Raw genomic sequence first — 13,029 nt, 5'->3', positions numbered from 1 at the left:
CGTAACATTTCCGTCACACGCTTGAGGTATTCGGCCAATCACAACACACTGGATAGCTGGCCAATCACAGCACACCTCGCTTTTCAGACCGATGAGCTTTGTAAAAATCGACGTGTTTCAGAAAGGTGGGGCATAGAGGAGAAACAATAATGTACAGTATGTGGAAAATAATGTGTTTTTTTTAACCTTAAACCCGCATAAACACATTTCATTACACCAAATACACAAAATAATGTTCCTTTTAGCAACGTCATATGACCCCTTTAATAAAATTGAGGTTGTTTTTTCCTCCTCTCCATATTCACACTATATCATACTCTCTGAGCCATAAATGTCTGATGTATCAACAAAAAAAAAAAAACAGAAGAAAAAAAAGAAAATTTCTATCATTTCATTTGTCAGGCTTTACAGGGTTAATCAAGGTTAATGTTAATGTATAAAGATAATAATGTTAACTGTTAGTTGTGGGATCATAACACATTCATGTAAAGTTTGCTAATTTAACTTGAAATGTTAAAAATGTATACGTATATCTAGAAACCAACATTAACCTAGATGAAAGTATAATTCACTGTTATTATCAGTATCGGTATATCATCAGTAAATATCATATTACAGTATTTAACCAAATGGAAATAGAATAAAACGAGGTGAAATACATTTGTTATGGACTCTAAATATTAGATATTGTATTAAACAACATGATAATTCTTAGAGCTTTTAGGTCATTTCCTCTGTATAAAGAGTGTGATTTTGAGCGTGTCTCCACAGGGTTTGCCATTAGTGATTTTTCTATCATGTTTGATTCGGGTACCAGTGGATGTTTCCAAAATCTCCTTCAGCCGTTAAATACAGATGTACAACAGATGTGCTGGAAAAACTCAATGCTTTTCAGAGGAAAAAGACCGAAATATTCCATGCTTTGATCTTGGATTAGTATTACTAGCAAAATATTATCGAAATTATACTGAAAAGCAATAAAGAATTAATAATGCTACGAGATCATTTGAAAGTGTTGGAAGTGACTTTTGGCTTCTGCTAAAGAGTCACATGAGATCGAAACATTTCTGTCCCGTTTGGAAGATCGATCAGGCACAAATCGGGCTTAAATATGATAATTTTGAGGTGAAGAGTGATGAGAAGTCTAGATAAACGCAGAATACTAACCAGACTGAGTGGTGAAGCGCACAATGATACTGAAACAGCCCAGAGTGATGAGGAATGAGCGGGTGGCCACCCGGCAACACTCTGTGTCCCTCGTGATGGAGAACTTAAAAACACAAACGCCAGCATCTGAAGGCATAAGAACACACTGGACATATGAATGCTGATTTACATAATGAAAGGATTAGGTCACACCTCAGTTACAATTCTGGAAGGAGATGTTCCAAAAATGATCACGTAGCTCTTTTATGTCAAATTAAAGTGGATGGTGGTTTATAGTCAAGATCCAAACATTACAAAAAAGCAGTTTATTAAACTCATGTACTTTGTTCCAAGTCTTACAAGAGCTTGGTGTGACGATCCAAAATTTAATCGCTATTCACTACAAATCTTCCTTTCTGTTGCAACTCTCAAATCTCATTTGCACTTCCGCATATTCAAACTTAGCATGTCTTGTGATTCTGATTGGCGTCATTTAAAAAAAAAAAAAAAAAAATGATCACGTAGCTCTTTTATGTCAAATTAAAGTGGATGGTGGTTTATAGTCAAGATCCAAACATTACAAAAAAGCAGTTTATTAAACTCATGTACTTTGTTCCAAGTCTTACAAGAGCTTGGTGTGACGATCCAAAATTTAATCGCTATTCACTACAAATCTTCCTTTCTGTTGCAACTCTCAAATCTCATTTGCACTTCCGCATATTCAAACTTAGCATGTCTTGTGATTCTGATTGGCGTCATTTAAAAAAAAAAAAAAAAAAATTTTTTAAGAACTTTTATTCAGCAAGGACGGATTAAACTGATGAAAAGTGACAGTAAAGACATTTATCATTTTACAAAAGATTTCCGTTTCAAATAAATGCTGTTCTCCCCCTTTTGGAATTGCATTGCAAATTGTGTTAACTTCACAACTAAAAATATAAGTCATCGATCCAAAATATTGCTTTATCCGGTGAAAGAGTCTGAATCAGGAGAAAATCTGCACAGAAAATCAAGCACCGTTTGCAACAAAAACAGTCCAAAACAGTTCTAAGCAAATATGTGGATTTAGGTGGATTTTGATGTGAGAGACAACAGGAGATGGACTGGAGGAAGTGTTATTATGGATTTTGGCCAGAAGCAATTAATGGTGCCTTAATGATGGATTTGTTTCTTACAAACACGCAGCTTTTCACTTCATAAAATGTTAACCGATGGACTGGAGTGGTGTGGATTAATTGTGGATTATTGTGATGTTTTTATCAGCTGTTTGGACTCTCATCCTGACGGCACCCATTCACTGCAGAGCATCCATTGCTGAGACACTGATGCAATGCTACATTTCCCCAAATCTCTTCTGATAATGAGTACATTTTCCCCCCCAAAGTTTTTAAATGAATAAGGACTATAATTGATTTCAAGCTTAGCAGCTTGTGGTCACTAAACGTTTTCAATAAAGAAAACAGAAGCATGAACATTTTGCTAAACATCTCCTTTTGTCCTCTACGGAAGAAAGTAAGGCATGTAGGTTTCAGATCAGTGGCTCAGCCATAAGTTGGCATCAGAAATGACTGCTTTGTGAGGCACATGGGATACAGAAAAACACCAGAGCGGTGCTATCTGATTTTGTGCACCAGGAGGCAGAAAGTGCTGGCGGCCAGGACCAGTGTACCATGTCAAAGAAAACACATGCTAGAGCTCAAGCAGCAGAACAGCCTCGCTGCTCACGGAGAACGAACAGCGGAGCCGTAAATCTGGCCATCTGTCAGTGCAGCCAGACCACACAATGAGACTCCAGAAAATGTGTGGCACACCTGAATAAAGAGTCTTCATTTGCCCTTCGACCAATAAACAAGACACTACAAAGAGCCAGTGGAGAAATGTGTATGGTATGACGATATTTACAGTGTAAATGCTTCAATGTGGTTCTTCACGGTCTTTACTCTTCATATCATTCAGCACATATTGAACATGGGCATTACATGATACTGACTAATGACTAATTAATTACAAAAAAAGGAAAAAAAATACTGACCAAAAGTGATCCATAGGAAAGGAAAATCACCAATGAGATCTCAGTTTATTCAGCTAATAGAATCAACTAAATTTAAATGGAGACTTAAGTCTCTTGCTTCTCTTATGTTTCTCCGGTCACACTTTATTTTAGTATGCACAAATAAATATTAGATATGTTAAGTATGTGCTAACTCTATGTTTAGGGTTAGTGTTTGGTTTAATGTTAATTGCTTGTAATTATGCACAATTATTACGTATGTAAAGCGTAACAACGTCAACTTATTATGTCTTCTCATAATTTCAGAAGCGATCTCAGCAATGTCTAAAAATAGGCCTAAATAAATGTCTAATAATAATAATAATAATATTAAACGTACATCAATGACACTGTAAAACTCAATGACAATGTCAAAAAAAGTAAAAATGTTTGCTTATATTTGCCAAAACAGGTCAAAAGTCAGATATTTCAATATTTAGCCTACTTCTGAATTATAGGCTATATAAATATTTCTCATACAATTCTTCCCAAACCATATTAACTGACTATTACGATAATTGTGTGCCTCTAGCCTATACACAATATCTTGGACATGTAAATTAATGTTGTTTACCGTCATTAATGCTGAGGGAGAAGTCCATCTCTCTGTGGACTAGAAGTGTGAGCTCCTGATGAGGACTAGAAAGCGGCAGCTCTTGCTTCATGTCGCTCTCATTCAGAGAGATCAGAGTTACAGAGAAACTGCTCTGGAACTGATTATCAGTCATTGTAGCCCGGTGAAGCTTGTATAAACCTTCTGACAGAGTTTGAACGAGTTCAGATGAGAGGGTCTGAAGAGGGCGGAGTTACATGACAGACAGTCGCGTCTAGATTTATGACCAAAAGCTACATTCGTTTCAGTATTTCAAACAAACTAATGAATATTACAGCACCCATATATAACCATATTGTTTGATACAATAATAGATCACTTTAATTTCATTTCAAGTCAAGTAGGCTTATGGAAAATAGGAGTATTTTCAGTTTCATTTTCATTAATCTATTTATATTGGCATATAAATGGTGAGTGTGGAAGTAAAATCATTATTTTATATCATTGCTAGAACATGTACCTACAGTGTTCTGGACTGCGTGAGTAGCCTAATAATCTCGAAATGTTAATCATGTGTTGATATATTGCTCGTAGGCTATAATAGGTTTAAGTTCTTTTTGTGTTTTTAGCTTAATCACACAAATTATTTTCATTTTTTTCTTAATGTCTTTAAAACAATATGCAAATGTGTATTCCGTTATTATGCCTTCAATTATTTTCAAAAATAAAATATAAAATAAAAATAAGTAATTGTAGCCTACTCGTACTGTCACTAACACTGATTATGTGATTGTAACAACAACAAAAAAAAATCACTGTTCGCTTGGGTATAAGTACAACAAGGAATCTATTATTGTATTATTGTAATTCAGTAAAAATCCGTCTAAGAGTGCTCATATTCATGGTTATGAATGACTGCAATGTTTAAATGGTAAGATTAAACAATCTTCAGTCCAGGTTTGTTTGAGCAGCATTGCTTTACTACAGGATCCACAATCATGTTGTAATGTGAATGAACAACGTTATCTAGTAGCGATGCAACAAATAAGAAAACTGGTCCAAGACGGTGCATATTGCAGTTTTTGCTATTATCTCATTGATAATTTTGAGTTGAGTAATTTACAGTGGAAGCAAATGTTTAATTACAGAGAACATGATTAAGTCTTGATTTTTGTCGACATACTTTTTCATAGATTACACAGGACTAAATTTAAAGGGGTCATATGATGCGATTTCAATTTTTCCTTTCTCTTTGGAGTGTTACAAGCTCTTGGTGCATAAAGAAGATCTGTAAAGTTGCAAAGACTAAAGTCTCAAATCCAAAGAGATATTCTTTATAAAAGTTAAGAGTCAGCCACGCCTACCTAAAACGGTAGAAAACGACACCTATAAAAACGACGTTTTGTTTGTTATATTTCAATATTCCAGAGAATATTATTCAGTGAATTAACATTATCCAGTGAATTATTCTTCACTCTTTAGCCTGTTAAACATCTTATAAACCTACTAAAACTGTAGTTTAAAATGAAGTTGATATGACTCCTTTCCTTTATTTATTTTCTCCATTTGAAAACATTAGACCTTCTACATTTATTTTGCTTATTGTTAATATTAGTGTTGCTGCTGATGCTTTAAATAAAATGTTTTTTTATTGCTGTAATGTGAAGATTGAATTTAACATGAAAGACTGCTAATTTTCAACACTTTTTTTTAAGATGACTGAAAGGAGGAAAAACCAAAGTGAAGTATGGACTTACTTCACTCAGTCATTTATTTACTTTATAACAGTAAATAAATATCGGTTCTGCATATCGGTTATCAGGCATATAAACATGCAAATAATTGGTATCGGTATCGGTTATAAAATATCAATATCGGTCGATCACTAATTTATTGTAATTCATGGGGTTTATTATTTGATAATTACACAATTAGATGTACATTTCAGACACCTTCATTTAATTAAAACTTATAGGTTAATCGAGTGACTTCAGCCTGCATAACCAGTGTTTGGGGGTAACGCATTACAAGTAACGCGAGTTACGTAATCAGATTACTTTTTAAGTAACTAGTAAAGTAATGCATTACTTTTTCATTTACCAGAACATTTCTGAGTTACTTTTTCAAAAAAGTAACGCCAGTTACTTTGTTTTACAAAAATTAAAAATTAAAAATAACTTTTTTAATTTACAAGAAAATATCTGAGTTACTTTTTCAAAAAAATAATGCCAGTTACTTTGTTTTCCCATTTATTGACTGACAAGTCTCCTGTCCCCATATTGGGAGAAATGAAGTGCAGGACTTGTGTGAACATGATGTTACTGTAGCTCTAGACTAAATGTGAATGTGCATTAATTCATCCCACTCGCAAAAAAAACAGATTTAGTATTCATCAAAATGAATTAAAACCATGAAATGCAAACTTAGAATATGACACAAACCTGCAATAATTAAATATGTTTAATGAGTTTATTAACAAAATTAGAGCACAAAAGGATGAGGCAGGAAGACAGTCCACACAATAAGGCAGGGCACACGACAGAAGAATGGGCTGGTCGGGGATGGGGGTAGCTCCAGACTCTGTGGCAAAAGGGGACTAGGTAGCAGCTCAAGGAACCACAGGCTTGGCCCTGGGGATGGTAACTCTTGAAGCACCAAAATGTCTGCCAGGTCAGAAGAATCAGCGACCAGGGAGGACTCAGGAAGCAGGGCAGGAACCAACTCGACAGACACTCAAAGACAACAGGAGAGACAAGAGATAGACAGATCAAAAGTAGAAACTTGCAAAACTATGGCTATAGGGAAATAAAACTGAAAGGAAAAACAAATAAAATAAGTACTAGAAACACAAAACTGGAACTTCTGAAAACAAAAAGATAATAGGAAAAAGTTAGGTAGAAACACAAAACTGGAACTTCTGAAAACAAAAAGATAATAGGAAAAAGCTAGGAAAAAATGACTCTAACTACAAACAAAATAAATAAAAACAAGAGAGCTACCTTGCTGAAAACTAGAAAGAAAAGTCGGGGATGGGGGTAGCTCCAGACTCTGTGGCAAAAGGGGACTAGGTAGCAGCTCAAGGAACCACAGGCTTGGCCCTGGGGATGGTAACTCTTGAAGCACCAAAATGTCTGCCAGGTCAGAAGAATCAGCGACCAGGGAGGACTCAGGAAGCAGGGCAGGAACCAACTCGACAGACACACTCAAAGACAAGACAACAGGAGAGACAAGAGATAGACACAGATCAAAAGTAGAAACTTGCAAAACTATGGCTATAGGGAAATAAAACTGAAAGGAAAAACAAATAAAATAAGTACTAGAAACACAAAACTGGAACTTCTGAAAACAAAAAGATAATAGGAAAAAGTTAGGAAAAAATGACTAACTACAAACAAAATATAAATAAAAACAAGACAGCTACCTTGCTGAAAACTAGAAAGAAAATTACAAAAAAAAGGAATAAATCAAAAGGTTCAGGAACTAAAATAAAATAATTAAACCACTAGGACTGTAACTAGACTATAGACTAAACACAGGGACAAAAAACTAGAACTAACAAGAGGGAAACTAGACTGAATGCCATATACTGAAAAGTACGAACGAACCAGCAAAGACCAGAGGGAAAAGGGTGAACACAATTGGGCAAACAAGGACTAAACAGGGGGGCGTGGTGATTGAAAATGAGGAGGCAGGACAAGAGGAGCACCTGGCCAACACAAACAAAGACACAGCCATGTGCTCAGGCACAAAATAAACAAAGATACATTAAACAAAGACAGGACAGACAAGACTGTCAGGGCAGGATCCTGACAGTGTTCTACTGTACAGACGTGAATTTACTTTTCCTTCAGCCTGAGGTTTATTCATTACATTTTTTGGTGTGAAAGGGTGTTTACATTTGCTATAAATAGAAATTCTTATATTAAAAACAATCAAGCCCTGCTCATATTGCAAAAGTAATGTAGGTAATGCATTACTTTTAAAAGTAACTTTCCCCAACACTGTGCGTAAATGCACTTTATCAAACACTGGTTAAACTGGTCCCAGTGCTGCAAGACTCGCCACTTTCCCAACACTGACTGCTGCTCAAATCTGATACTTTCCATGTGCAGGCTAAGGCTTTTGTCGGAGGAGCAAGAGAGGGAGCTTGTAAACATGGTCATTGCCAATAATGTAATCCGCCTCCGAGAGATTCAAAGGAGAGTGATTGAAATAACACTATGCTCCTCCTTCCTTTCCTTGACGGTCTAAGAGAGCATATGTTCCAGCTGGACTTCAGTGAACCAGCACAGCCAGAGCAGCCTCATTACATTATTGTTTGGGATAATGTCAGCTTCCATCACACTGCTCTGGTTCGTGACTGGTTTGCCAATAACCCGAGGTTTTCTAACATCTTTCTGCCTGCATACTCTCCCTTTCTAAACCCGATAGAGGAGTTTTTTTCGGCATGGCGGTGGAAAGTGTATGACCGAGAACCTTCTATCCATGCTCCCTTCCTCCAGGCCATGGAAGAAGCCTGCCTAGACATATCAGTAGATGCATGCCAGGGGTGGATCAGGCATGGAAGAGGATTTTACCCTCGCTGTCTGGCTAGGGCCAATATAGCCTGTGATGTGGACGAGATTCTCTGGCCTGACCCAGAACAAAGACAGGATGCTGAGGCGGAATTTATTTGATTTTTTTTACAGTTGTGCTGTGTAGTACATGAATGAATAAAAATGTGCCAATGTATACATTGGTTGTGTCTTTTGTGTTCATGTGAAAAGGTTTTTGAGGGGGAGAACCACAAGCAACATAACTTACCAGTTTTGGATATATTGTTTTGAATTTATTGCACCAGTGTGTAATACTATGTTGTAATGTGTGTGTTTTTGAAAGCTTGTGTGTGATGTCTGAGGGAAAAGTTTGGTTTTTCAGCAAGAGTGAATGGTTTTGAGTGTAGAGCTTCATTTTGACCTGAAAATAGATTTGGATTTGTGTTTAGAGAATACGAGGCATAGTTTCGAGAAATGTTTAAGCAATCGAGAAAAACTGTAATGGTAAGTGAACATTGATTGTCAAGATGAAACACACCAACACATTAATTTAAAAACAAAACTGTCACAAACGTGTGAAATCTTAGTAAATAGGCTAACATTGTTCTTTCACCTGATTATCGTATCGGACTTCACTAACACTATTGAAACAACTTCACTGCTCATATTTTTGTTGTATGGGCGATACAGATCAGGGTTGTTAAACTTTTACTAGCTTTTATTTTTATTTTGGTTTTTAATTTCAGTTTCGTTTGAGTTAGTTTTAAAGGTGCGTAGTTTTGATTTCGTTTTGTCTTTCGAAAGATACAGCCTGCATTTTGTTTTAACTTTGGTTTTTAATATCATGGTAAAAGCCTTGATATTTGTAAATGTGTATTTGACAAAGGTGGAATAAATGATCGGAAGACGAGAGAATCTAACAACAAAACTAACAGCTTGTTTTACTTTTAATACATAATGGCAAGTTTTCACTTTGCATATAAAGTTATAACTTTCAGAAGGAATTAAACTGAAATAAAATGTAAAACGCATTTGCTTCAATGTGTGAGCTTGCACTTTCAGATTCCTTGAATCTTCCCCCTTAAAGCGATGTAATAAAGTTTCCATCGCTGCTGATTTACAAGCATTTTTATCAGAAGCAGAATCGTACTCAAAAAAATAATCCCAGCTCTGTGCCCCACCGTCAGTTCAAGAATAATTTATGCCATTTTATATTATTTATTTGAAAGAATGAAAAGAGCAAAGAGCAGTTTCATGCATATCCTTGCACTGAACGAGGCTGATGTTTAGAAAGTCATTAGAACTAAGTAGCCTAATGCAATACATTTTACAGAGAGTAATGAGTACAGTAATCTAATTACACTGTTGAATATGTAATCAGCTAGTAGTTTAGATTATTTTACCCAACACTGGCCACTGCTAACTTGTATCTAAATAGGCTATAACATTTTTAGTTTAAAAGTAAATCCAGATTGTTCTTAAGAGGAACATCTTTCCCATATTACCATACTTATTTAGAAGGATTTTTTTTCTTGCAGAGTAGCCTATATATAGAGATTGCATAAAATATCCCTACTTAATGAATTCAGGCTAATAGGATAAAAGCTCCTTTGTTTTATCTACTACTTCGGAAAATCATTCTATTCTATTCTGTTCTATTCTATTCTATTCTATTCTATTCTATTCCGTATCTTCCAACCTGTGGCCTGGTGTAGCGCTGTACCCGCTGTGATGTCCAAACGCTTTGCGAATCGGTTCGTATGAATCATTTCAAAAAAGAACCTGTTCAAAACAACGACTCGTTTGCGAATCGGACATGACTGCTCGTAACATCGATGTTGCGCGATGTCTGTTTGAGAAATGTCGGACCGAGTCCGTCGGGCCCATAGAGACTTCACGCCGCCTCTCGGTTCGGCAGAACCTCTCTCGGTAAAGCCAAACCCGTTCATTAGATCTCACATACAACCGAATGCATGTCTGTCCTGGAGTCCTAATGAAATGAAGAGGACACGGGTTTTATACGCGACAGAAGAGTGTGCTGTCTACAAGGTATGTTTTTTTTTTATGCTCATCGTTCACAATAAAGTTAAGTCTTTCATTATATGATTCCATTTCAATGGTGAAGACAGTACGGACTTGCTTTTTGACAGCCTTACAGATAAATATCGCGTATTAATGCCGCCCAGTGTTTTTTCATACATTTCATGATGTGCATTTCGATTCGGAGTCAGTCCTATTTCAGCACTAAGGCGCTGTCCACTGCACGGGCACCAAAGCATCAATGAATGAACTGATCCATAAACCTGCTGTCATATTAACAATAAATGCTTTATACACGCTTTCAAATGTTAGGCACACTGGAGTAGCCTATGCCAGTGAAAGGACTGCTTTTTGTTTTGTCTCTGTAGACTGAACCCTGTCCACACATCAGATATTCTCCAAGAAATCTCGAGGCTGGTCAGTTGTTTGATTCCTGTCTTATTCACAATAAAGTGCAACAGTACGGTACTGGAAGTGAAAATCCCATCCCCATTATGACCTTCAGAGTTAAGTGATGATATATGCTTCTGTGTCAGTTCATTTGTACAAATGTGGGTGTAATAGCTGAATTAAGGTACCTCACTACCCATAATCCATGAAGAGATCCACCAATCAGAGACGGTACTGTGGAAATGGAAATCCTGCAAAAGAGCTCAGCAGTGAATAATATACTTTTTAAGAATATACCTAACTGTAAACTGAATGTAAGGTTTTCAGACACTTAATTACATTAATTGCGATTAAAGGGGTCATATGATGTTGCTAAAAAGAACATTGTTTTGTGTTTTAAAATATATTAACTTAAAAATGTATATTAAATAACAAATTTAATATAATTAGGAATGTTAGTCAACACATCAAAATAAGTGTACTTATTTAAAGCACGACAAAAGATTATTAAAACATAAAATGTATTTTAAAGGAAAACTTTTCATTTGAAATTATTACTTAAAAAGTGTACTTGAGTGTGATAAGAAAAAATCACGAAATTACTTAGCACACTTATTTCATTAATATATATATATATATATATATATAAATACACACACACACACTTTTAAGAAATTAAGTACACTACAAATGCACGTTCAGTAGAATTAAACACTTCTTTTCAGAAGGGTAAACTAAATAGTTTGGAATAAACTTGTAATAAAATACCATCATTTTTTATTCAGTTGCATAAGTCACAATGCTGCAGGAGATCAGTAGTTCATTACTTCAGACTTAAATCAGATGTTCTAATGTTGCAAAGAACTTTTTATTGAAGAATTGTTTGAAATCTCTGTGGAGAAAACTATTGGATAACTAAGTCCGGAATAAGGCCCACCAACAAAATGAGCCAGCCACTGTTGCACTTTATAGACTCTGAATGTGATTCATTTGTTACAGTATAAATGTGGGATATTTCTCAGAATGTGGTGTTGTTGTTTTTTTTGCAGGGTTGTTTTATTGACGTTCATAAGAAGACATGAGGAAGTGCAGCACATGGATGTTTCTGCCTGTAATGTTTTCTTTCTTCACAGCTGCTGGTCTCTGGGTTGTGTGAGTATCCGACGCCTGGATAGTCCACTTAAATGATTCAAGCTGCTGTTAAGATAAATATTTTATAATTTAATTATAAACAGGTATTTCATTGCTGTGGAGGATGAGAAAATCACCCCACTCAGTTCAGAGTACAAGTAAGGAAACTTCCCTCTATTGCAAGCCAATTATTTAATATAAGTAATCAATATTTATGCCTCCTTCAAATTGATTTTGCTTACATAGGAGGTCAGAATCAAAATCTCCTCCATATATCAGGTAAATCTGATATTTGAATTTGATTATGAATTGCATGATTCGTTTAGAGGCCTGATAAATGTTCTTATGCGCTGTCTTTACTGTTTAGCATCGCAGGCAATGCTCCACCTGCCAGCTGCGTGTTCAGTCAAGTCATGAACATGGCAGCCTTTGTAGGTATGAATGGTGCTCAGATCCTATCAGAGGACTTGGTCTTCTTATAAATAGAAAGAGCTAAGAGCTAACGACTAATATAATCATTTTTTCATATGGACTGAAATTGTAGCCTAATGCAATTGTTGCACTGTCCACCAACATCATATGAACATCTGTTTAGTTCTTAAAGGAATGGTTCATCAAAAAAAGAAAATGTGCTGAAAATGTACTCAGGCCATCCGTTTAACTGGTTTACATGTTTTCTTAAGTCCATTTTATTCCTCTTAACATTTTTTGTGTGTATGTGTCTTTAAGAAATGTATGGTTGGCCTGTCATATGACCAGTCACATGACAGGAAGCAGGAACTGTATAAAGAGAGCAGCATGGCCAGCAAACAGGCAGCCACCATACACACCTGGATTGTGGACTTACCTTTCCAGATTCACTTGCAGCCAATTGGATTATCACTCATTTGTTTTAGGGTATGGACAAACGAACTGTATTCTTTTAACAGCCTGAGTTTACCTGGTTTTATCGTGTTGTTTTAAAGTCTTTTATGTGAACATTGTAAATACACCGTTCTTACTAAACGTATTTCTGTTTTATGTCAATCTTTTAACACCCACGAATCACTCACACAGTAAAATCTGACCCCATTTTAAACTTTGTAACCCCGCCTGTTAGGCTGATCATTACAAACTCATATGGTTTAAAACGCATTATTTCAGCGCGATAAACATGATAATCAGAACCAAAACAGATGTTTTTT

The 13,029-nt window shown here is 35.8% G+C and overlaps 2 protein-coding genes across 4 annotated transcripts in view; one reads left to right on the top strand and one right to left on the bottom strand.

Annotated features, from left to right (window-relative positions):
• LOC107679043 (histone-arginine methyltransferase CARM1-like) overlaps positions 1 to 3,927 on the bottom strand; it is a 20,322-nt gene extending 16,395 nt beyond the window's left edge. For all 3 annotated transcript variants that reach the window (XM_016474454.1, XM_016474455.1, XM_016474456.1), the window contains exons 1-2: positions 3,771 to 3,927; positions 1,168 to 1,293 (exon numbers count right to left, since the gene is read on the bottom strand). In XM_016474454.1, coding sequence (XP_016329940.1) covers positions 1,168 to 1,293; positions 3,771 to 3,924 — 280 coding nt within the window. In that variant the 5' untranslated portion in view covers positions 3,925 to 3,927. The remainder of the gene's footprint in view (positions 1 to 1,167; positions 1,294 to 3,770) is intronic.
• Positions 3,928 to 10,181: 6,254 nt separating this feature from the next.
• LOC107679044 (transmembrane protein 150C-like) overlaps positions 10,182 to 13,029 on the top strand; it is a 7,169-nt gene continuing 4,321 nt past the window's right edge. The window contains exons 1-6 of the mRNA XM_016474457.1: positions 10,182 to 10,333; positions 10,693 to 10,741; positions 11,764 to 11,866; positions 11,950 to 12,003; positions 12,092 to 12,124; positions 12,213 to 12,280. Coding sequence (XP_016329943.1) covers positions 11,793 to 11,866; positions 11,950 to 12,003; positions 12,092 to 12,124; positions 12,213 to 12,280 — 229 coding nt within the window. The 5' untranslated portion in view covers positions 10,182 to 10,333; positions 10,693 to 10,741; positions 11,764 to 11,792. The remainder of the gene's footprint in view (positions 10,334 to 10,692; positions 10,742 to 11,763; positions 11,867 to 11,949; positions 12,004 to 12,091; positions 12,125 to 12,212; positions 12,281 to 13,029) is intronic.

This window comes from Sinocyclocheilus anshuiensis, unplaced genomic scaffold (genome assembly GCF_001515605.1).
Source record: "Sinocyclocheilus anshuiensis isolate Anshui unplaced genomic scaffold, SAMN03320099.WGS_v1.1 scaffold4145, whole genome shotgun sequence".
In the NCBI taxonomy this organism is placed as follows: Eukaryota; Metazoa; Chordata; class Actinopteri; order Cypriniformes; family Cyprinidae; genus Sinocyclocheilus; species Sinocyclocheilus anshuiensis.
The sequence above is the reverse complement of the archived record's forward strand: the minus strand, read 5'-3'. Positions and strand labels throughout refer to the sequence as shown.